General features: G+C 40.9%; 1 protein-coding gene across 1 annotated transcript in view; it reads left to right on the top strand.

The window, feature by feature from the left end:
- RELN (reelin) overlaps positions 1-24,479 on the top strand; it is a 297,990-nt gene extending 273,511 nt beyond the window's left edge. Inside the window, 14 exon segments of the mRNA XM_055711198.1 lie at positions 719-873; positions 1,667-1,881; positions 2,575-2,752; positions 4,188-4,363; positions 5,678-5,784; positions 6,211-6,453; positions 6,925-7,100; positions 8,752-8,825; positions 9,665-9,826; positions 10,167-10,324; positions 11,074-11,293; positions 12,273-12,470; positions 12,878-12,976; positions 23,340-24,479. Of these exon segments, the coding sequence (XP_055567173.1) occupies positions 719-873; positions 1,667-1,881; positions 2,575-2,752; positions 4,188-4,363; positions 5,678-5,784; positions 6,211-6,453; positions 6,925-7,100; positions 8,752-8,825; positions 9,665-9,826; positions 10,167-10,324; positions 11,074-11,293; positions 12,273-12,470; positions 12,878-12,976; positions 23,340-23,436 (2,258 nt within the window). The 3' untranslated portion in view covers positions 23,437-24,479.

The raw sequence follows: 24,479 nt of genomic DNA, 5'->3' as shown, positions 1-24,479 counted from the left end.
ATTTCCAAATCTTGCTGAGCCTCTGAATCTTTGTCTTACTGACACAGATACCACAGACAATTCCAACGCTTATAGGCATCTCGTAATTTGTTTCTAGTTCACAAAATGCAAAATTAAAAGATGTAATTAACTCTTCTTTTTTTACTGCATGGATTTATTTAGAAATTAATTTATTTTCAAAAAAAGAAAAAAGGATTTTAAGGTGCCAGGTTATGCTAAGCAAGTTCCTTAACCTGAATATCTGTTTTCTGTTTCCTAACTTTTTAAACATTCTTTGGGGAAGTTACATTTTAAAACTAAATTTTGTAGAGCATGTATTTCTGGATGTTTACAAGGCTTAACAGCTAACAGTGGTGGGGTACCATTTGTGCAGACATATAGGCAACACCCATTAAGAAGTTCTCCCATGATGTCCAATGTAACAGAAGTTTATGTTTTGAGTAAGTCTTAGATCCTTGCTTCTTGAACTTTAAAAAATAATGCTATAATTCTTATGTAAGAGAGTAGTAAGAGGTGCTTTGAGTAATAAATGTGATAAATGTAATAAATATGCACATGGGAAAGATGGAGTACCGACATTCTCAGGAGTAATATTAAATAATTTTCATGTAGGCTGAAAAATAAAGCTATGAATCACCGTTAGTGGTTAACACTACTTTCTGTTCTCTTTAATTTATATCGTCATTGTATATTACTGACACTGCCATTTATTTTCAAGTGAATGAACACTGGTTATTCCATGATGATTGCTCAATTGAGAGATTTTGCGATTCTCCTGATGGTGTCATGATCTGTGGGAGCCACGATGGCAGAGAGGTCTATGCAGTCACCCATGACCTGACACCTACAGAAGGCTGGATTATGCAGTTCAAGGTAAAAGCTCTGTCTGCAATATCATTGTTCAAAAATACTTTTTGCTCCAGGTCTAAGAAGATTTTGCAGGCTGTAGGATGATGCATAAGCCTATGCACGAGCCATTCTCTGCAGGGAAATTGTTAGGCCATCCTCATTTTTCTCACCTGCTCTGCGTTGGTCAGCTTTAATACCACAGGCTGTCCTCAGAGGTGACGCACACAGCAGTTGTGTGGAAATCATGTAATAAGAATATTACATGTATACAAGGTGCCTGTTTTGTAACAGCTGCTTGGTAAAGGAAAAGCAGCTCCAATGTAGCCCACACCGCTCCTATGCTGTCATGCATTCACATCAAACCTGCACCCAAACTGCCCTTCATACACTGCTTTACCTACATTAAAGTAATGACCCAGCAATATATGGAAGATCCCTTTCCACATCTCTCCCATAAAGACAATCCCCCTAACATAACCAAGCTGACTGGCCTCCTGTGGAATACTCAAATCTTACGTTGCGTGGGAAGGGAGATTAACTTTATTAGTTAAGGGTACTGGGGTATAAGCCACAAGTGTCAAAACCTGGAAATCCAGAAATGTGAGCTAACTAGGAGAAAATGAAACTCAGAATATGGTGCCTATTCTCAGTCTTGGGAATATTGATGAGATCTGCAGATGACTGGTACCATATCAGCACTGCTACTGCCATCACTTCAGGCAAAATTCTGCACTCAGTTTTCAGGTCCAGATATCTTTCTAAACTCTAGCCACCACCACAATTAATTCTATTTTGCTTACACTGTCTTTTTTATTAGGTTTCTGTTGGATGTAAAACCTCAGAAAAACTTGCACAAAATCAGGTCCATGTGCAGTATTCCACTGACTTTGGTGTTAGCTGGAGTTACTTGGTACCTCAGTGTTTACCAGCTGACCCAAAATGTTCTGGGAGCGTTTCACAGCCATCTGTCTTCTTTCCCACAAAAGGATGGAAAAGAGTAACGTACGCACTGCCTGAAAACCTTGTCGGGAAGTAAGTATGAATTCGCTACCCATTTTGTCTTAGTTTCAGTACCTTCTGAAAAACACAACGGGATACATCTGCCTATTCATTCTCTTGCAAGGAAGGTGCAGACTAGTGGCATTCACGCTCATTATGTATGCTGCATAATTTTATTTCCTATCAATCAGGATTGACCACGACTCTTGGTCTGAGCAACCGGCAAAGTTATCCTTGCTTCTCTGTAGCTTGCTCTGGTACAGCCTGTTATGTTTCGTTCAGGCAGCTGCAGTCAATTAGAGAGCAGATCTATGACCTTACTGAGTAGAAAAGTTAGTAGTAGCTAGTAGTTAGTAGTTAGCAGTTAGCAGTAGCCCACACACATGCAAACCATTTGTCTTTTTCTGCAAAATTAAAATCTCTTATATTCTTTAAATAATCTGTTCAGGAAGTGTAACCAAAATTGAAATTCTCTGGCAAGAAACCAGAATAGCTTTTTCCAGCTTCAGCAGTGTCTGGAATCCATCCATGTAGCATAGGTAGTACATGTGTGAAGAAAAATATATGGATGTATAAAATCAGTTTCAACAGACACTGCCAGATATTACTTGTGGAACTTTGGAGGATAGTACAGTCATAAGTATATTGTGTTTCATCCACCTTTTTTTCAATTGAGCCGAGTTGTTTTATACACATGTCTGTTCTTCTTCATTCCTTTATATCCAGTCCTGTGAGGTTTCGGTTCTACCAGAAATACTCAGATATGCAGTGGGCCATCGATAATTTCTATCTGGGCCCTGGTTGTCTGGAAAACTGCAGAGGTCATGGGGACTGCCTGAATGAGCAATGCATCTGCGACCCTGGGTATTCAGGTCCAAACTGCTATCTGACCCAAACATTGAAGGTAATTTTACCGCGTATTTTAAAGAGTGAATTTTGCCGTGTGTTTGGCTGAGAGAGAGAAGAGAGATGTCAAACCCACTGGAAACTGAGCTTTGATTCCTGTCAGCCTGAAAATACTGAAATCCATTTTCAATGCTTTTATTGTTTTTTAACAAAACTTATCACTGCAGTATCTAATAATGGGTTTGTTCCTTTGCAAATAACACTGCCCAAAAAAAGCTGTGATTAAGTTCACTGTTCATCCTTAGATCATCATTATACGATCTAAATCACCCTTGCATATATGATTATATTTGATCAAGACCTGTAGAAGGATTTTCTTTATCATGAAAGAGCTTACTGAAGTAGAGGATACGAGAAAATAGCATGAAATTACATAAAATTAATTCACCTACCTGTTAGTGTTACCCTGAAACAAGTGAGTGAAATTTAGTTAGATGTTGCTAATTTAAAAGTTAACATATTTTTAAAATTTAACATATTTAGAAAACAATATGAAGGAACCGCAAGTAAGTTTAAAATGCAATGTTTACCATCTCATTTTTTCTACATCAGGTAAGAACAGCACAGGTACGTGCTCCACAGAAACAACAGGTTAAGCAGCATTCTGTCTAAAGAGAATATAACTGTTTAACTTTTCAGTTATGTCATTTGAATTGTTGTGACCTTCTGTTTTTCATTTGAGATACTAATCACATGAACAAATATCATCATCTGTTCGCAACTTTTAATTAGTAATGTATTCTTCGCATTAAGGACATTTGGGATAAAATCCTAGCAAATTTAGGGGCGTTTTACTACTGTCTCCTTAAGGCCAGGATTTCACTCATGGCATTGCTTTTACTGCACACCTGGAGGTAAGTGGAAATCACAGATATATCCTACATAGCTTTCACTGCAAATATTTGTGCAGACAGTTGCGTAAATGCATATTCGCTACAATAACCCTAAAATTTCATTGTGGTACTGGTTTTGCTGGGGAAAAATATAGAACAGCAATTTCTCCCATACATACTAGATATATACTGGAGTGGTGTTACTTAGTCTGAAATAACTATGGTTACGAATTAGACCCATTGTGGTGGGTTGGACCTGTCTGGGTGCCCAGTGCCCACCACAGCTGCTGTCACTGCCCTCCCTAGCCGGGCTACCAAAACCTTGCCGTGCAAACCCAATACGCCCATTCATTTGCACATGCAAATTTTAGTGTGCTGGATTACCTCCCAAGTATGTTAAAATCTTGCCCTAACATATTCTCACATTCAGCCAATTCAGTTCAAGTGGCTAAATGTTCAGCCAAAAGGGATTATGTTCAGTCACCTGTAAAAAAATTTTTACAGCGTTAAAACACGCTGAAGTTCAAACATGTTTAAGTCAGTTCCAGTTGTGGTCGCCACAAAGGGTTAAGATCATAATTTCCTGTGCTTTACTTACAGACTTTCCTGAAAGAGCGCTTTGACAATGAAGAAATCAAGCCAGATTTATGGATGTCCTTAGAGGGAGGAAATACCTGTACCGAGTGTGGGATTCTCGCAGAAGACACAACCCTGTATTTTGGAGGTGCAACTGTGAGGCAGGCTGTCACTCAAGATCTAGACCTGCGGGGGGCAAAGTAGGTCTCATTTCCCTGTCATTTTGATGTAGAACTCTGTTAAACGCTGACAAAGCAGCAGATGACATAGCTTGTGGCTCAGGGAATTCCTAGGCCACCACGAGCATAGCACTACCTCAGACAGGCGCTAATGAGATTGTGATTCTCGAGGCACTAACACTTTCAGCTGAGTCACGGAGAGCGCAGATCACCCTCGCACAGTGGAAAGAGTCTGTCATGTCCAGGTGAAGCAGCAGGTCCCCTTCCCCAGGAATATCCTTGAGTCAGCAACGCCTGTCTTGCAAAGAGGCGAGATAGCACAGTTCCCTGAGCATTACTGCCTCTACCCCGGGAGGCACCAGCCGTGTCTCCCGTTTTGTTCAAAACATAACCTCTGCTGGTTTTCTTCTCTTGGGTGCCCGTACAAGACCCACTCCATTCACCTGCTGTGGAAAAGGATGGCTTAACTGAAGAGCAATGGAATTATGTCAGTTTAGATAAGCTAAGGACGTGGCATAGAAGACAAATTCAGCATCATTTCCCTTGACTGTATGGCTTCAATGAGGACACATACTCTCACTTCCATGATTCAGCAAGAATTCAGAGTCACACAACCTTTCAGGAAGGAAGGGGCCTCAGGGAGTCCCTAGACCAGCCTCATGTTCAAAGCCAGGTCAACACTGAATTTGGAACAGGTTGCTCAGGGCTTTGTCCTGTTTGGCCTTGAGAAACCTCCAAGGACAGAGATCCCACAGTCTCTCTGGACAGCTTGTTCCAGTGTTGAGTTACCTCACAGTGATTTATTTATTTTTCCCCCTGTTATATCCAGTCAAAACCTCCCCTTTTTTGATATATGACCACTGCCTCCCAGTCCCCGCCATCTTCTCCAGGCTGAACCAGCCATGGTCCCTCAGCCTCTTCTAACAGGGCACTTGCTCCAGCCCCAACTATTTCAGTGGCCTCCACTGACCTTGCCTTAATTTATCAGCTTCTTTTCTGTCCTTCACTGATACAAGGGCACCTTGTTAACTCATGCTGAGCTCCCTTTCCACTTGGAGTCCCAGGGAACTGTTAGCCAGGTGGCTCCCAGCCAGTCAGTCCCCAGCCTGCTGCAAGGGGTTAGTCCCTCCCAGGGGCAGGACTTTGCTGAATTTCATGAGGTTCCCATGAGAATTACTAGGCAATTCTTTTGAAAACCTCTGTTCTCTTTGTACGTCGATGTTACTTGCTTAAAAATGCTGGCGTTTTGATCGTTTTCAGCACATCTGCTAAAAGAAAGCAAACTTCTCAATTTGTGCAGATCTCACAAATGTAAATTTACACATTTACTCTTAGGTTTCTACAGTACTGGGGGAGAATTGGGAGTGAAAACAACATGACAACATGTCACAGACCAACTTGCAGAAAGGAGGGAGTGCTGCTAGACTATTCCATTGATGGAGGCAAGTACATCCTGCAGTTTCAGCTAAGCTACAGCCTTGTTCTTTTCAGCTAACCTGCAGCACCATGAGTATCTGAGAAGTTGTCCGAGAGATCCAAAATACTAAGATAATTTTTCATTGTCAAGTTATTTTGTCCTTGTAAAGTTTTTTCCCCCATCTACAATTTCCATCTATTGTTCAGGAGTTTTCCATGAAAACCTATTGCCTGATTTCAGTCATTAGTGGCTCCAGCCAGTTTGATTCCTTTATACGATTACAAGATTTCTCTTGCAATGGATAACAGTGGCCAAATACCCTTGGAAGTTAAGACTTGTCTATTAGAAGACTATCGCTATCACTTTTTACTTCCTATTATCTTCCTTTAATCTTATAGAAGAGTCTACCCCGCACTTGTTTTTATTACTAAACCTGCATCTTTCATTCTAGGAATATCCTGGACTTTGCTTCACGAGATGGATTACCAAAAATACATCTCAGTCAGGCATGACTACATCCTCCTCCCTGAACATGCCTTGACCAATACAACTCGCTTGCGCTGGTGGCAGCCTTTTACCATCAGCAATGGGATCGTGGTTTCAGGCCCTGACCGGGCACAGTGGGCGCTGGATAACATCCTGATCGGAGGAGCAGAGATCAACCCTAGCCAGCTGGTAGATACATTTGATGACGGTAAGACAGGCTGTGACAGCTAATCTGTTGTCTGGCATGATCTTATCTGAAATTAGCCCTGTGAGCTTGCAAGCAGACTTTTTAACTCTGCAAATTTTTTATTTTGTAGACTAATGCTGTTTATATGCTATTCTTCATGCTAGTAATACAGGTGTATAAATACATATATACATGTATACTCAGATATGTACGTGTGTAAATATATATATATGTATATACCTATAAGAAAGGCAAAATTTTTTATTCCAACCCATTTCATTTAAATTCCTAACAGTAAACTTTTATTTAATCTTATTTTTTTAAAGTGCCATTATTTAAACATTTTAATTACCTTACTGTGTGTCACGACAGATAGCATACATTTAGTGTTTATATCACTGAAGTACTCTTTCTAGTGATTTTTTTGGTTCATTACTAAGCCTTGGTGTTTACCGAGACAATGCAGTAATTGTATTTAATTCATCTTAACAGAAGGCAGCTCGCATGAAGAAAACTGGAGTTTTTACCCTAACGCAGTCAGGACTGCAGGGTTCTGTGGAAATCCATCATTTCATCTCTACTGGCCAAATAAGAAAAAGGACAAAACGCACAACATCCTGTCCTCCAGGGAGCTCATTATACAGCCAGGATACATGATGCAGTTTAAAGTAAGAAATGTTCTCTCTCTCTCCAAAGTGAAGTAGGCAATGAAAAATCATCTAATGTGTCTCCAGAAATCATTCTTCTTCCAATAGGATGCCAAATTGGATGAATAATTAATAATGACTTTTTACTAGAATTTAAAGGAACTTCTGAAGTGTAGGTAATGGGAACCAGAAAGGTTGCATGTATGTTAAATGTCAAACTATTCTGAATGTCTGTATGCTTTGGGGGTTACTGAAAGCAATTGGAAGTCTAATCCCTTTTTCCTGGAATTACTGTATCATCAGATACAGTAGGAACTATTTTCTAAGGTGAGAACACACAGCATGCAGAATACGCCATTTTCCCCTCACCCGTGAATAACCAGAAAAGGTGAGGTAGACACAGGCTGGAGAAGAGCGGTATATGGAAAATGAAAAAGTGCTGGAGTAGAAGCACCCCTTCTACTTATTTGTGTCATGGCAAATGACCTAAATAATCAGAGAAAAATTTCTGAATATTTTGTTTTAAGGTAAAAATCTGCACAGGGCCAAAGGCAACACATGGTTGTTGTCCAGAAATGTTCTAGGCCCTTCCCCAAACACCATGTTTTAAATAAATGAGCAACTAATATGAAAAAAGGGTTATCAAAATAGTCATCCATTTTCTTGTTACGGTTTTTTTTTTCTTCTTGCTTTTCTGTTTGACAAGACAGTTCCAGAATTTTCCGTCTTCCACTAATCAATATTTTCACCTTTTCTCAACATCATTGCCTGTTTTATATTGACTGTCCAGTCCCACTAAGGCACTGCTTCCCCCACTCACACAGCATGCCTGCTTCAAAGAAATTATATAAAAGAGGAGCCTGACATGCTTTCTACTACTAAATGCCAAGACCCCCTGAGGGTGCTTGTTTTACCCAGCCTATCATCTTTTTCCTGTTTTAAGACCAAAATTATGTTAACCCATCAGCACTTAATAGTTCATACTACTAAACCCTTGTTGCAAAGTTTTCATCTCCTTACTCTCTCCTCTTTTTCCTCACCAGTCACAGCAAAGATTTTCTTTCTAAACTAAGAACTCAGCTCTAGTGCATGGCTGACATTTGGTTTTGAAGCTCTAAAAATTTAGCTTTTTGTTATCCATTCAGTACTATACATTGGGTATTGGAATCTTTCCACCCTAATATGACACAAATATGTTTATTGTTTTAAATATTCAGAGTAATTCTGTTCTTAAACTGGATTGACTTGAAGTTTATATCCACATGTTTAGCATAAGGAATTATAAATCTCTCAGGTAATTCATGTTTATCATAGTGAATTATAAATCTCACAGGTAATTAATACATAGTTAGATATTTCACTTTCTGAAATGCCAAGGAGCTACCATATCTTTGTGGTTCCGACACAATGTTTGTTTAGATATTTAATTTGAACTTTAGGAACATAGTGTTAGGATTCTGCAGCGATGAAGCAAAATTAAATCAGTAAAAGCAGTATCTGAAGTACTGTGTCTTTTGTTTTCCATCCACTTTTGATGGATTGTGTCTAAGATCTAAGTTGGCAATCTTTTTTCTACACCCCATAAAGAAAAAAAGGAGAACAAGACTTCATTATATATCACATGAAATGTCTACCAGACTTGTTATAGCAGCCAATTTCATTTGTGCTATAGATCGTGGTTGGCTGTGAGGCAACTTCTTGTGGGGACCTCCACTCTGTGATGCTGGAGTATACGAAGGATGCCAGGTAAATGACAGCAGAACACATAGATGTAAAAAAAAATAATAAAAAAATCGTATGATATTAAAACCCTAGAGAGCTTTTCCTTATTAAAGCAATTACTTTGCTGTTCATCTGGTAACAGGATCTGGAAAAAGCTTGTGTGTAAGCACTGGGATTTGTCTACATAACTCCCATAAATTCTCTTTATTATTTATCCCACATGTTGACAGATTCATGACATCAAGCTTGCAGTTACAGTTGTGAGCGTGCTCCAATTAAAAATGTGCTTGCAGAAAACCACATTCACAGGAAACTGTTGTTTTAGTATGATACAGGACTATGTATTTAGGACCAAGCTGTAATGAAGGGGGAGTTACTTAACTCCAAATCAGTCTTTAACTAGCAAACAATTAATAACACTGTCTCCTATGCTGTAGTATATTAGTGCATTATAATTTGTAAAAGCAACAGTATATTCTGTGCTCAAGTGACTGTGGGTGAACATGGAGCAAAATCTGTCAGGACTCTTCTGAACACTTAAGAGACAGACTAAGGAGCAAACTCCTAAATAAATTATTCTGTCATGCCTGCCCAGAGGAGCTCTGGGTTAGACTCTGCTGTATGTACCACCCCCAAGGGTTTCACAGCACCCAAACGTGGTCCTGGAAGGTCCACCCTGGCTGCACCAGTGCTTCAGCCTCTCACCTCTTGTCTATTTGTGGCTACATAGCATGGAAACTATTGGCGACAATCTCTTGGGCTAGTTTAGTAACACAGGCAGTGTAACAGATCCTCGGAAATCACCTGTTTCCCTTTCATTTTCCTTTCAGTTGTTCTAAAACATTTTTTTCTGTTTCTTACAGGACAGACTCATGGCAGCTTGTCCAGACACACTGTCTTCCTTCCTCATCTAACAGCATTGGCTGCTCCCCATTTCAATTCCATGAAGCTACCATCTATAACTCTGTCAACAGCTCCGCGTGGAGAAGAATAACGATCCAGCTGCCTGATCATGTCTCATCCAGGTAGGTTTCTGAAAGGTCAGTTCACTGTGGACCTATAAAATGTCAGCTTTCTTGCTGGCACTGTTCACTTCGAACAACTGGTGAATTAAAAATGCTCCTTTATTGCTGGTTTTAGAGCTGATACATAATGAATGTTTTTCAGGAGTCTTCTTATTAATACAAATGGCTACTGCCAGTGATGAATCAGCCATTCAGAGTGGGTCTTTGCAGTTACTGAAAACATAGCCCCTTCATACGACATTTTTCATTACATCTGCTGCTGGCGTATTTGAACATCACTGTACAGATGTGTTTAATTGCTAGGTATCATAATACGACGTTCGGATTTTTATATTTGCAGTGCAACACAGTTCAGGTGGATTCAGAAGGGAGAAGAACTAGAGAAACAAAGCTGGGCAATTGACCATGTGTACATTGGAGAAGCGTGCCCTAAGCTCTGCAGTGGCCACGGATATTGCACAACTGGAGCCATTTGCATTTGTGATGAAGGATACCAAGGTTTAATTTCTTCGATTTATTTCTTATACATCTGCTACAGTCTAATCTAGCTCAAAATTAAAGAGAGAGTGATGTATCATGTCTAAATTCATCACTGGGATGCTTGAGTAACAAATTCTAAATTAATAATTTGACAGAGCTGCAAATAAATGGCTTCCACCCTTCCAAGGGTGGAAATGGCACTCCTTCCAAGGGTGCACCCGCTCTCAGGGGATGTGTACATGGGATCCAGGTGCTGGTGACTGCCACCTGTAAGGGACCCTGTTGTGTGCCCACCAGGACAGAGTGTTCTGCTGTAATCCTTCAACGCAGCTAAGCACATGCCTAATGGTACCTGAGTGCCCTTGATAAATTGTAAGTGCTAAGTGGGAGTGAAGCCAGTGTTTAATGTCTTCCAGGGGAGAGTCTCACAACTTTGTAAGATTGGATCCCTGCCCTGTTTTAGATGCATTTCCCTTCAACTGGCAGTTTGAGGTTTCTCATATTACCATCAGTGTAAAACCAGAGAAAGTGTATTGCAGTTCTTGAAGTTATACAGCTGTAAAAAATAAGACTCACAGCCTCCATTTTCTAAAATGAAGCTGCGCAGCAATGTGCACAATATTAATGGATCTGCTAAAATATATTCAGCCTGTAGTCACACTGTATATTGGGACACAAACTTGAATGGAATTACAATGAACTGTAACTCAATTTTCTCAATTCTTTCAATTTTTGTGTGTTTTATAACATCCCTGTGTCGTTTCTAGGTGACGACTGCTCTGTTTTTAGCCATGATCTCCCCAGTTACATTAAAGATAATTTTGAATCTGAAAGAGTCACTGAAATAAACTGGGAAACCATTCAGGGGGGAGTGATAGGGAATGGATGTGGACAGCTGGCACCCTATGCCCACGGAGATTCGCTCTATTTTAATGGATGTCAAATACGACAAGCTGTGACGAAGCCTCTGGATCTCACCCGAGCAAGGTAATACTTTGAGCCTAAAATGCTCTTTTAGCAGCTCATGAGAAAGGAAACTGTTCATATGTATGCGCAGCCATGTGGACCAGTACTGGTGAGGATGGACTGACCTGGCTGTACCATGCAGTCAGATGTGGCTGGCAGATAGACGTTAGGGTTGGCAAAACACTTTGTGACTTCCATTTGGGAGATGGAGAGTGAGGAGGATGCCCAACAGAACACCGTCTAGTAAGCCAGCACTGACAATGAAGCCGCTGGCAAAGACTGGACACCGAACTGTCTGGAACGGTGCCTCATCTGATGAGACAAATCCCATGTTTGTACGTGCCTCCGCGACCGTTATGACTAAAGATGCTATTAGCAATTACGGATTCATTTTCCTGTTTCAGTCGTCAAACAGAATTATATTCACCTGGCAATGAACAGGAGTATCTTTTTCATCTGTTGAGGCTCTTTGTCCATGGATAAACAAATGCAGCTAGGCTGTGCTGGCTCTTAACAGAGTAACAGCTTTCTGGACTGGTTTGTATTTTAGTTGTCTAAAGCGAGATTAGAAACAGGAGGAACTGGCAAATGGGTGAGATATAAATTAGGCTCTTCCTTTCTTATTTGAACACCTAGGTAGAGTATGATAAATCTTTTAAGCACTTTATAACATTCAACCTTTATTTGCCCTTTTTTAGCTTTTCATACACTCATTTGCATGTTTATATTGTTTATGTATCTCATTTCTGTGCAGATACATAGTAAAATTGAATCTATTGCCTCCAACTATACAGCAATATGTTATACATAGTAAACTATTACTTTGAAAGGGGAGTTGTGTTTTAGAGATGTGAGAACAGTTTATTTTGCATTTTAAAAGTAATGATTCTTGAGGATGCTCGAAGTTTTAATAAGGTAACTGCAATAAAGCTGGAAATGCTGTTGTTCCTCTTTGAATATTTTTTGCATATTGAAAATACCTTTTCTCTCTGTTTTACAGCAAAATCATGTTTGTTTTGCAAATTGGAAGTATTTCACAAACAGACAGTTGCAATACCAATCTGAGTGATCCTAACACTGTAGACAAGGCAGTGCTCCTCCAGTACAGTGTAAATAATGGAATTACATGGCAAGTAATTGCACAGCATCAGCCAAAGGACTTTATACAAGCCCAAAGAGTGTCTTATAATGTTCCCCTGTGAGTACTCAGTCACATTTCATTACCTCTAAGTGCATGAGATATATTTCTGCTAAGAAAGACTCTATCTTTGCATCCCTGTGCAAGAAAAAAGGTTGATGAGAGGATAAACAAAGAAGAAAACTTAAGGGAAGGCCTATTAAGAAATTCCAGTCTAGTGTTTATTAATATACTTGAAAGAAAAACCAAATACTTCTTCTAAAGATAAGGGGGGTGGGGGGTGGAATTCTTCCTTACCTTGTGCTTTTTTCACCATTAAATGTTTTGCACTTAGGATGTCTTGATGTTCAGGGATGTAGAAATAACATTTTGACTTTGCTCTCCGTTCCCGTTGGGAGGGTAGATAAGGGATGTGCAAAACACCAGTAGTCTGGAGCTCTCACAGGGTGTTCCTTTTCTGATGACAGGGAGGCACGCATGAAAGGAGTCTTACTGCGCTGGTGGCAGCCCCGTCACAATGGAACAGGTCATGATCAGTGGGCTTTGGACCACGTAGAAGTCGTCCTGTGAGTATCAGCTTCACCTCATCCCACCCCATCTCAGAAAGCACTGAAATTCCTCCAGCATGGCACGAATGTTAAGCTCAGTAAGAACCATTGTGGCACAGGAAAGCCTTTGAGAACCAGTCTTTGCTAATGTTCTGCGCTGACTACAACTGTCAGCGGTTAAGACTGCCACGAAATAAATGGCACAGCAGGGGTATGTGTTGTGCATCGTGGAAAAACACAGGAGGGAGAGAGTGGGGCTTTATTACCACCAAGTATTGGTGTAGTCCTGTAATGCAGCAATGGCCATGAAAAAAATATTGTGCTGGGACACAAAATAGGACATTCTTGTTCAGTGCTGTGCTGCCATGTAAGGCTGATTTATATCCTTTCAAAGATACAAAAAAGTCTGCTGTATTGCTCTTTGCACAAAGTGATGTTGTTGTGCCTCTGAAAAATTTGTGTTAGCAACTAATGCCTTATTCATTTCCTTTTTTTAGTAAGAAGGATACTGTTCAGAAACAGGGTTCACTATATCAGGTTCCTATGGTCCGAGCTCTATATTCATCCCCTTGTCAAGATCTTATCAAGTACAGTGTCTGCACCCTCCTGATTCTCCCATTCTTGAGATGGGTTTCACTGACAGCTAACCCGTTTTTCCTGTGTTACATCATGAAGAGATGACCTGCTTTTTCTCTAACAATTTAGTTCCAGTAGAAGTGAAATGCTAGTGGCTTCCCGGGCGGGAACTCATCGCTGGCAGTGGTTGGCAGAGAGAGGCGTGCCTGCTCCATAGATAGGTTCAAACATTCCTTTTATTGAACAATTTAAAAAACCAGCAATAAAGAAATTAGGCTTGGATAACCTCCAGATTGTGTAATTGTAACCATGAGGTTTTTGAATTAGCAGAGACACTGCAAGTAATGTTTTGTAACAGTAGCAAAGTGAATTATCTGATTGCTAGTTAGCCCTGTTCTTCTTTCCACCGAGAAGCACCAGCTTGCATGGCACTCATACCAACCTCAAACCAAACTGGTCCCAACACTGAGTAACTGTACACGCTCTGCTGCTTTTACACACCTTGCTGAGCTCTGCTTCCATAACATTCAGCTTAAAACTTGAAGGAACAAAGGGACGGATGCGATTCCTGGCTCAGTTAATCAACAGCTGTACAATGCTGCATCAGGAAAGATATGGAAGAGTATGAACCTGCAGGAGGTCCACAGTGTTTAGGAAACCATGGAAAAGGGAACTGGTAGCTCTGAAACATTCCCAGGTCTTTCTACCTTGCAATTAATAAAAACAAACCAACAAACAAACCAAAAAAAAAGGAAAACAAAAAAAAAAAGAGAAAAAAATCTGGTCAGAAAAAAAAGTTGAGCATAGTATTACCCATCAATCCAAGCACTGAATTAGGGAGTATAAGTAGGAACTGGACTGATCTTCAAAAAGTGATTCTTAGGCGGGAATATGGAGAATTTCCTTGACAGTGAGATTTGCCAGGTTGTAGACTAGACATACAAGCTGAGTGGTGACAAGTCAGTCGTATGAGATATGTTATACTAGTATGGAGACAGCAATAGAAATGCCGTAGCAAGTAACCACACCTTGCCTAGAGAAGGAACCAAATGGGCAGACGGTGCCTCCTCCCTTCTCTTCGTTTTTCTCCTGTTAAAGAGCATTTCTGAATATTGGCCAAAATATCAGGCTAGAGGGAGTTTCCACCCTGTTCAAGGGACACCTGATACAACCACAGAAGAAGCCAGATCAAACCAGACAGAGTTCTCCCTTACAAGTACTGTGAAATGCAGTGCCATGACAGCGTATTTCCCAAAGACCAGATATGGAGTCCCAGTCCCGGCAAACTACAACACGTGAGATGTGTTGCTCTCGGGAAGGGCAGGACTACATGCTGTGGTGCATCTGGTTTACATACTGATACGTGCTCAGACCTGACAGGCGGCTTCGACCCCTCTCTTGTGCTTAAGTTCTATCTGCACCTTCGAATTCACCAAAATACTCTGTAGGCCTCTTAAATTTTATTTGCAAGTAACCCGCCAAGGGTTTTCTAAAGTCTTTGGAAGGCTTTCTGAAAGGAGGTGCACTGTTCTTGTCAGTACTCTCACCTGTGTTTACCTTTAGCTCTGCTGTTTCATTCCACCACCTCACGCTGGTCACTTTACCCCCAGCGCTTCAGTTTTTTCTATGATTCTATAATTCTTCACCTGTAAAATGATGAGGACACTCGGTCACCTCCATGGAGCACTACCAGGCATACAGAAGGGAGCCTGGATCGATGTCCGTCAGCACTAACCCTAGATGTTCTTGCACACACTAGGGCTATCGGCATTCACAGCGTGAATACTAAGGATAGGACTTAGCTTTAATTCTTAATATTCCTTCAGTTTCCAGTGAAGGGCACAGTAATCCTGCCTGCCCCTGGGGAGGGCAAGCCCCCTACCCTCTCCAGCGAGAGGCAAGGGGGCAGTGTCCGAGTGCTCTGCCCTCCCACTGAGATTGCCAGAGGAGAGCTCTGCGGGCGATGGCCACCCCAGGGCTCTCTGACACGGAAGCATGGCCTGAACTCAAACCATTCACCAGGGTGCAGTAATTACCTCTTCCCATTAATTCTATAGTGAGCCATTGGAAAGTCAGTAGGCTTCTGCCTGGCTTGTTCATCCCAAAGCTGGGATACCTTAGGAAACATCCGTGCCTCCGAAATCGGGAGTAATTCCTGTTGGCACTCTGACCTTGTCTCAGAAAGCTGTGAACGTCCCTGGCTACAGGACCTGTTGATGGTCTGCGTCTAACACAGTCTGTGCTCGGTCCTCTTATAACACTGCACTCCATCACCCACCTGAACGAGACTCCACGCACCTCTCTGGGCACCATCAGAGTTAGTCTCATGGCCCTGGTTCAAGTCCTAGATTTTCATGTTTGTTTGTGATCTGTGTAGCCATGTTGATGGCAGCAGGCAGATCTCTAGCCTGTGAGGTGTTACAGCGAGAAGCCGACCTGTACTAGGAGGTGTGGTCTGGGACATACAGAACTTCCTGGCTTTCCACACATCTCGTCTCGTGTGTCCTCCACTCCCCTGTGGGCTGACAAAGAGGTCTGATTTTCCCAAGCGCGCTAGGGTGCTGGCTTGGCCGCCTGCACCCCCAGATGCACACCTAGGTGCTGTGCCAGCTTTTCCTCAGCCCACTGGCAAGTGAGCTGTGCTCTCCTTGGGCGGGCTAAGGGCTGGAGTAAGAGGGCAAGCAGGGAAAGCACCTGCCAGCAGGGAGAGCTGGTCTGTAGGGATGTACCATTACCAAGGATTTTCTTGAACCTTATTTCCCATCCAACATGGGCGATGTCCCTGCTCCCTCTCACAGTGCTCACCCCAGGAACAAATCTATGAATACCTGCTTTCATGGCTCAACTCTTCTCAGCAATCCAGAGATTTGAAATTAATTCTGCCACAGGCCCAGCTGCCAAGTCATAGTGCAGATACTACTTAGGGCTGATGCACAGCCAGGGTCATGGCACTCTGTTCAGTCCAACTGAGTCAAGGGCCATTATCCTCTCACCAGCAAACACGTTTTCAGGGTACGACTTCTTTGTTTCCTTTTTTGCTCCGAAGTTAGTTTGGTGGTGGGAAAAAAATTAATGCAGATTATACATGCATGCAAAATACCTAGCAGTGATAAGAAAGGCCAAAGCTGGATGCTTTTGTATGTTGCTTAAAATCACTCCACTTTTGGATGTATTATTTGAATCACTCATTAAAAGGCGGTGTCATTAAGATGGTGATGCAGCTGCAAATTGTGCTCAAACTGACCACCTCTTTCAAACAGGTGAAACACAATACCTGTTATATATTAAATTGATCTTGCCATCTGACCGCTCACCAACTTACTTTAACAACAGTTGACGTCCATCCTGTGGTGGGGAGAGGATACTAGTTGTCAAGTTGTCCAGTCCCTTTTAAAGCTAGTGCTGATTATTCATTGTTAGTGCAGCATTTTTTCTCTCCATTTGTAAAGAAAATTTTGGGCACAACTCTCACATGTTCCATGTGGCTCTTCTTAGGATAAAAAGGTATTTTACTGTAGACTTAAGAAGGAGTGTTTTTCTGTGCCCCTGTACTTCTGCCCTAAGAAGAGCCCAATATTCAACACTGCATTTCATTTGCATATTGTTTTTCTCTGGAAGCACAGCTCTCAGCCTGTCTGCTGCACAGACACCACACACTTTTTTGCATGTGCATTTGGAACTGCCATTTCTTTGTGTACAGGGCAGGCCCTTACCAACATCTCACAAACTCAATGCTGGTCAAAGGTATTGAGAACTAAAGGGTAATGATAAGCTGAATGCTAAGGGTCTGATGTTGCTTTCTTTGCACCCCAAAACTCGTTATATGATCCAAAGGAATTTGACTTGTGCAAGGAATGCAAGAAATATTATTCCCACCTACTATTTTATGGTTACCTGTTGGATAACAGAATGAATCCCTCCATAGCCATCACTCCATGCTCTTCATTGTCAAGATGTTCTCACATTTTTGGCACAAATGATTTAGCGAGAACTTCCATTGCATTTGGTGCAAAGAATGTTTATCTTTATTTTACAACATTAAAATACAAATGATATATCCTAGCTCTAACAACGAGTGCTCATGTGGAAAAGCATTTTCATCTGCTTAATTTTTTTAGTAAAAAGCAATTATTTGAAAAATGCATTTAAATTAAAGTATCAACATATTTATTATAGAACTGAATTATTATTGAACTGAAATAGTTCAAACATTAGGTAATTATCTGAATATTCACAACATTTATGCCAAATTTAATATGATGTGGTTTGTGCTTTTATGACATTTTTACTATGTTTCTAAAAAGTGCATGCTGATTTTTATAGAAAATAGAAGTATAAACATTGATTTGAAATATCAGGAAATAATTTGTTCAATTTTTATTTTCAAAAGAGATGAAAAGTCCTATATTGCCTCTAAACCTCATCAGGGTTTTATGACTAATCACAGTGCTGCATGCATTGAAAGGCATTTTCTAACTTGTGTTGTATTTCATTGTTTGCTGTCATTGGTTTTACACTAGAATAAGGTAAGTACCTTCCCTGAATCAGTATCAAATGTACGTTTCCGTTATAGCTACAGCTCTTTCACAAAGTTTTGTCAGTGATGGGTTGGTGGAAAATCATTTGTACTCTGAGATGTGCCACATAGCTCTTGAGGGTCCTGATCATCCAGCTCTTCCCCAGGGAGCATTGGGGGAAGTTAAACCTAGCAGAAAGTGTTCAGCAGCTCACCCTGTACACAGCAGGAATTTCAGAGGCTGCGGTGAGAAGCCTCACTGCAGTGCAATGAGACCCACCAACAGCAGTCACCCAGTGTGTTGCATGGGCAACCTCTCAGCTCCAAGGGGGAATTCCCACTTTTCTCCATAATTAATGACCACAGAACTGAAGCTACAGCCAGGTAGTGTGCGTCAGTGAATCTGCATGGTGGCATAGCCACGCATGCCCTTAGACACACAGCAGGTGCCTCCTAGGTTGTGCTTTTGTTTTGTGTCTCTCTGCTGCTTGTTTCTTCTACCAGCTGTGTCACTGCAGTTAATAGATACCACAAACCAACATGGTTACTTAGCTCTGGGTTCAAATCTTTACCTCACTGGAGCCAAAAAACATTTGTCATTGATATGAGCCATCGGGACTTCAGTCTAAGCACATCACTTTTCTCATGATAGTACAAAGCATTTGTAATTCAGCCTCAAAATTTACCCCAAGCCTAGTCCTGAGAGGCATGTGTTTGCTGTTTTTGGAGGTTTTGTTTATGTTTCGTTTTGTTATCCAAATTTTTTTGTTTCTATTTGGTTCCTATTGTGCCCTGTCAACTAAAAATAAAACCACAGAAATAATGAATGATGTTAGTATATACTGGCTTTTTCACCACATATTTTTCATTCCATTTGACAATGTTCTATTTTCAAAAATTTTAAATTGCAGACTTGTAGTTCAATCTGTGCTTTAGGAAACATGCAATAGCCAGAATGCTCTATTAGTGACTAAAGACCCATCGTGACTTCTCGCAAATTGCTTTACTGTAGGTAGTTATTGAATATGCCCTAGACAGAATTTTGTTCTATGTTGGCTGCATATTGTTTTCACCTAACCAGTATAATTCCAGTGATTTCACTGGAATGTTATTTAGGGTTTCCTACATACATTGGAGCAGTATTATCTTCTATTTATTTTTTAATAATGCACTCAAAACTGTCAAACAGATTATGCAGTAGTTGCTCCTATTAATTGCTCTTCCGCTGTTTGCTCCATCAGCAATGCACAGATAACTGTTTTGGATCTGTACTTCTCCAATTCCCTGGTGGTTCGGTGAATGCACAGAAAAGGCAGAAGGCTCAGCAGATGCTGACCTGTCCGTTACACACTCGCAAAGCAGCCTTCAGGTTGCCACTGGTATTCAACAAAAAGCTCCCTCCACACCCTCCATTATGGCAGGCGGGATCTATTCCTAATACAGCTTTATGCTGCCTGGCACATACTGGGTGCTCCGAACAAGAAAACAACAGGAAAAGTATGGTAAAGCCTTTTATCAGTCTGTGAAAATACTAATTACATTTGTTATTAATAGTACTGAAAACATTCTTAAATCCACCAAATGCAAGAAATGCGTAAGTACTCCTGCAATCTATATTATATAATTCTTACCATGATCTTATAAAGCACTATCAATCTCTCTTATACAGTGCTTGCCTCCTACCAATATATAAAATGAATTCAGAAAAATAAATATAGACCTACTCTCATTTTGTGGATACCAGACTATACACACTATACAACATAACATGATACTAGAATACATAGGGTATATATATTTACCTATAGCAAGAGTGAAAATCGTGCCATTTTCTATAGCAGGCATGAAGTCTTTATGTGGCATCCAACCAGTAGTTGGAAAACCTGTCTCAGATCTTAGTGAGGACAAGTCTGAGCCATGTCAGTGTAAGGAAAAAAAGTATTTCATTCTTGAGAATTTAGATTTCTTTTATTTTTCACACACTGCACTGCTCTGGTGTTCAGTGTAAGACATAAATGTCTGCTTCTTTGTAACTTCTTGATCATCTTATAACAAGACAGAACGATACACATAAAAGATAAGTAAATATCTTTTAAGTTATTATGTAACCCTTTCTTTGCTCCTTTTTTCAATTCTTTCTTTTCCTTTCTTGTTGCTTTTTTTTGTTTTGTTTTTTGTTTGTTCATTGTTTTAAACACCTTCATCACAACTTTAAGGCCAGATACAAAATGGTATCATTTGAAGTGAAATAGAGACTAGGTGCACCTAGCAGTGTCCAGAATGAGTCCTGAAAATCTCTGCTGAGCTGATGCTGAATGTGAGCAGACCAAAGGCAGGAGGGAGATGGGGGAACGCAAAGGCCCCTGGGCCAAGGACTATATGTTCCCTGGCTGTCCAAGTCTTGCCCAAGCTGAGGCTCTCACAGCCAAGCTTAATCCTAAATTTAACCAGGTCCAGAAATGGCAATTTTGTCAGCAAAACACATTGACAGGCTCTGTTTGGTCCCATGTACCTGAAGTAAGGCCACTCATAGTTGGGCTGTGCTTTCTCCCAGGCTCCTGTATTTTGGCTGCAGAGCAGCCTTCTCCCAACAGATAGGTGCTCCATCCTCACTTCACGGTTCTAATGCTCTCCTCAGAGGTGAGATGTCACCTTGAGGGCCCAGTGTCTAAGGAACCACCCACTTCCCAGGCAATGGGAATGAAAGGGAAGGCAAGATTAAGACCTCCTCCAAGCCACTTTCCAGAGTGGGTTCAGGGTTATGATTTCCCTCCTGCCTTCCTCAGTGAGGCATTTGGCATTGCAGTGAGGGTAATGTTCTGCTGAGATGACTACAGGATCAGAATAAAGACTGATCTTCAAGGCTTCTTCGCACTTGAGCTACCAAGTGGCATTAAAACTATACAAAGTCACTGCAGTCACTCTCTTACACAAAACTCTTGCAATTCAGCACAGACCTTTCCATTTCAGATGAAGAAGTCAGGTGAAAGTCAGGACTAGTCAACCTCAAACATTAACCCCTCTCTTAACTGCCAGTTGCTCTAGAGCTCTGCCTTACTGTGAGGGTGCCAAAAGTTGTGCCGAGTGTAGATCTGTTTGCTTTCATTGTCACCAGGAGCTGGACTGAATTTCATTCTTGTATGTACATTCTAGTGGGGAAAAAAATATAACAATTTGCAAAGCCTTGGAAAACTAGTTCATAAGTGACTTGGACTTGCTTAGGGGTTTATAACCTAGATTTTGACACAACTGCTTTTATTCAGTTTAGTCAATCGTGTTCTAGATTAGCTGTTGAAAAGGGTGTAATTTTATTATACAGCGCTTTTTTTGATGAAATTAGCATACTACAGCAAAAGCTATCTTTGCCTCTGAAGGATGATAAGTATTTTGTAAAGTAGGTAATTATTCCTTTTTCCTAAGGGCCATATTCACTAAAGTAAGCTTATGCACTACAGAGGAGCGTATGTCTGATTACAGTATAAGTATTTACTTCTTACAAAGAAAGCTCGCAAGTGAAAACCTGCCTTGCACCCACAAATGGGAGACTTGTTGACTGTAATGTCTACTGCAGGCCTTTACTTCACAGATCACCTTTAAAATCTGATGGGCTTCTTGGTTTGAAGGGTCCTAGTAACACCCAGTCCCTTGCAGCAGAGATGCTTAGGCCAGGCATCCTTCTCCCACTGCAAGACAAAGCTAGAAAGCACAAGGTCCTAAGCAGGCAGGGAGGATTAGGAGGGGGAGTCAGAAGTTATCCTGAGACTGCACAGATTCACTACACCTTCGTAGCTCCTTTCCTCTGGAAACCGAAAGAAAACTGGGCCATGCAGTCATCAGCAGTTCTCCTTGGTGAAGCTCCTTCCACCTGTTGGAGTTGTCCTTGGGGCCTGCATGGTTAACACAGTGCTCCAATCTCTTAAGGAAACTGCCTCCTCTGACTGCATCTATGGGAGCATCTTGCATGCCATTTTTCCATGTGGAGAAAGGGGGTCAGGTAGCTCTAAAACCTAGAGTCTGGCAGCAGTATGTGACACTTTTAGTTTTTTTAAAGTAGTCCTCTGATCGAAAGGTCTTTCCCATACCCTGGCACTCTACAGTGCAGAGCTCAAGTCACAGTCTCTCTTACAGCAATGTCTCACCTGCTTTGTATGTCAAGTGCATTGCAAGTGGTAGGTCTGAGAGGAGACGTCCTTTATCAGAACTTAAGAATACACAAACCTTTTCATTCTCATGTAATTCTGAATGCAGTTTGGCTGTAGATCTATGTAGGCCCGTATTTGTGTGCATGCACTGGGGGTTTGGGCATGTATGTAAACACACCAAGAAAAGGCACAGCCAGACGAAACTCTGTGGCTGTTCTGCCGTCCCCTGCCACAGCACAGGCAGTAGGGTCTGTGGTGCTGTATGTGCAGTTCTGTCCAAGGTGTAGGCAAGCCTGTATAGGCCATAAGTAGGCTCATACGGATGCACCATAGATTTTAAGGGCTCCATTTACAAAGCTGCTAAAATTTGGAAACTGAAGCTAGGTTCCAGCCCTTAGGAGTCAGATGGGTTTCAGGTGCCAGAGTCCCAGACAGCTGTCTTGTCCACTGCTGCCTTCTCATGGTTCTTTCTGCCCTCAGTGGAAGAGGTAGAAACCTACATTAAGTTGGGGTGGGTCTTGTCCTCAAGGTACCTCTTCCAAACAAGTGAAGTGCCGCTTCTTCAAGTACGCTGCAGTCAGGCTGCCTCTTGCCTGGTCTCCTGCCAGACGTGATGATGCTTATTTCTCAGATCTTCCTTTAATTTTGGATGGAGGTGTACAGGGGAGGGAAAATTTAAGTCTGGATAGAAGTGTTGTGCTCTACTTCCTTTATGGTAAAAGTGGAACATAATGAAGTTGAGTAAAGCTTTTCTTCTGTTCTCAAGATAAAGCGGTTAATTGTAAAAGACAGAAGGACACCTGGAGTATAAAACGACTGTAAAGAGATGCCCTGTATTGAAAGGATATGAAGTGCATACAGCTTTAGTGAATCTGGCCCTAGGCAGCACAAGTTTTCATTAGCTGAAAGCTCTTAACATTTCCCTAAGATAATGAGTTAAAAATAAAAGCGAAGTGGGACAGATTCTCAATTGCCTTGTACCTTGCTGTTGTACAAAGGGCGCACTTCACACCACTTTACACAGGCTTGAAAGGTCATGCAAGGACAAAGAAGAATCTGTCCCACTAGCTCACTGCTTCGAAAGAATTTAAAGTACATATAAAAGAAACTGACACTCTTCTCTTCCTCCGTCCTTTGATTTTAACAGCACTCGCAAACAAAATTACATGATGAATTTTTCACGGCAACATGGGCTCAGGCATTTCTACAACAGAAGACGAAGGTCACTTAGACGATATCCATGAAGAAATGAGAAATTTATTTTTTTCCTCCCAACATGTGATGTGTTGCTTTCCATTCTTTAAATCTAGCACTGCGTCTGGTATCAGGACTTTTTTGCAACTGGCTTGATGAATAACTGAAAGCCTTTCTCAAGACAGAGTGTACACCACTTTTTCGCACTGTGAACTAATGAGAAGTGACTTATTTTCTCATAGGTAAATGTTTTAATGTTGATGTGTCTGTGAAAATTGTGATCTGTTGTAATATCAGTTACAGTGGCAGTATTGGAAGTAAGCAATTAATTCTGTTTAACAGGAAAAAAAATTTAAGCACAAAGACTTTTCAGATTTTATGTTTAAAAAAACCTACATACTAAGTACAGAATTTAACATTCTTTGTCACGTAGGTATTTAAGTGCACTGTATTTCAGCTCTGTGTCATTTTATATGATTAAGTTATCATTGTTTGTCTTCTTTGTATTCTCTACTACAACATGACACACTGGCACTGTATTTACTTGTTTTGTTGTTGTAATATTTTTGCTGCTGATTTTTCAGCTATTTACCTTTTGACAAAATGTATTAAAAAAAAAAAAAGAAAGTACCTAATCAAGAAGATAATTGCAAAAGTAGTTGTAAAGGCGTTGATATCCTTCAGTCTTATTCTTTGATATGTCTGTTGGTTAGCATTGTTTTGTGGATAAAAAAAGAATGCTTGACATTAAACTTTTTCTACTAAGGAGTTGTGGGTGAAGCCCCAGACAGAAGTTCCCAATTCCCTGTCTAAATGTAGTCAGTTCTTTGCAACTGATTTACTTACAGTAACTGCCATTTGGTGTCTGTAGTAATGACGTGATTTGTAAACAGTGAACATTTCATCGTGTTCTCTTTGGTGTTTGTTTCTATTGCGGGTCATGTTTGTATCTTCTGATGAAGTTGTATCTACACCAGCAACGTTATAATGCCCCTATAGCCCTAAACTGTCTATTATCATAAATAAAATGCTTCACTTTATGGTGAAACAAGCTAAAGATCCATGCTTCAATAAAAATAATGTCAACAAAGAA

The sequence above is a fragment of the Falco cherrug genome, chromosome 5 (genome assembly GCF_023634085.1).
Source record: "Falco cherrug isolate bFalChe1 chromosome 5, bFalChe1.pri, whole genome shotgun sequence".
NCBI classification, from domain to species: domain Eukaryota; kingdom Metazoa; phylum Chordata; class Aves; order Falconiformes; family Falconidae; genus Falco; species Falco cherrug.
Note: the sequence above shows the minus strand (reverse complement) of the source record. Positions and strands in the feature narration are given on the sequence as shown.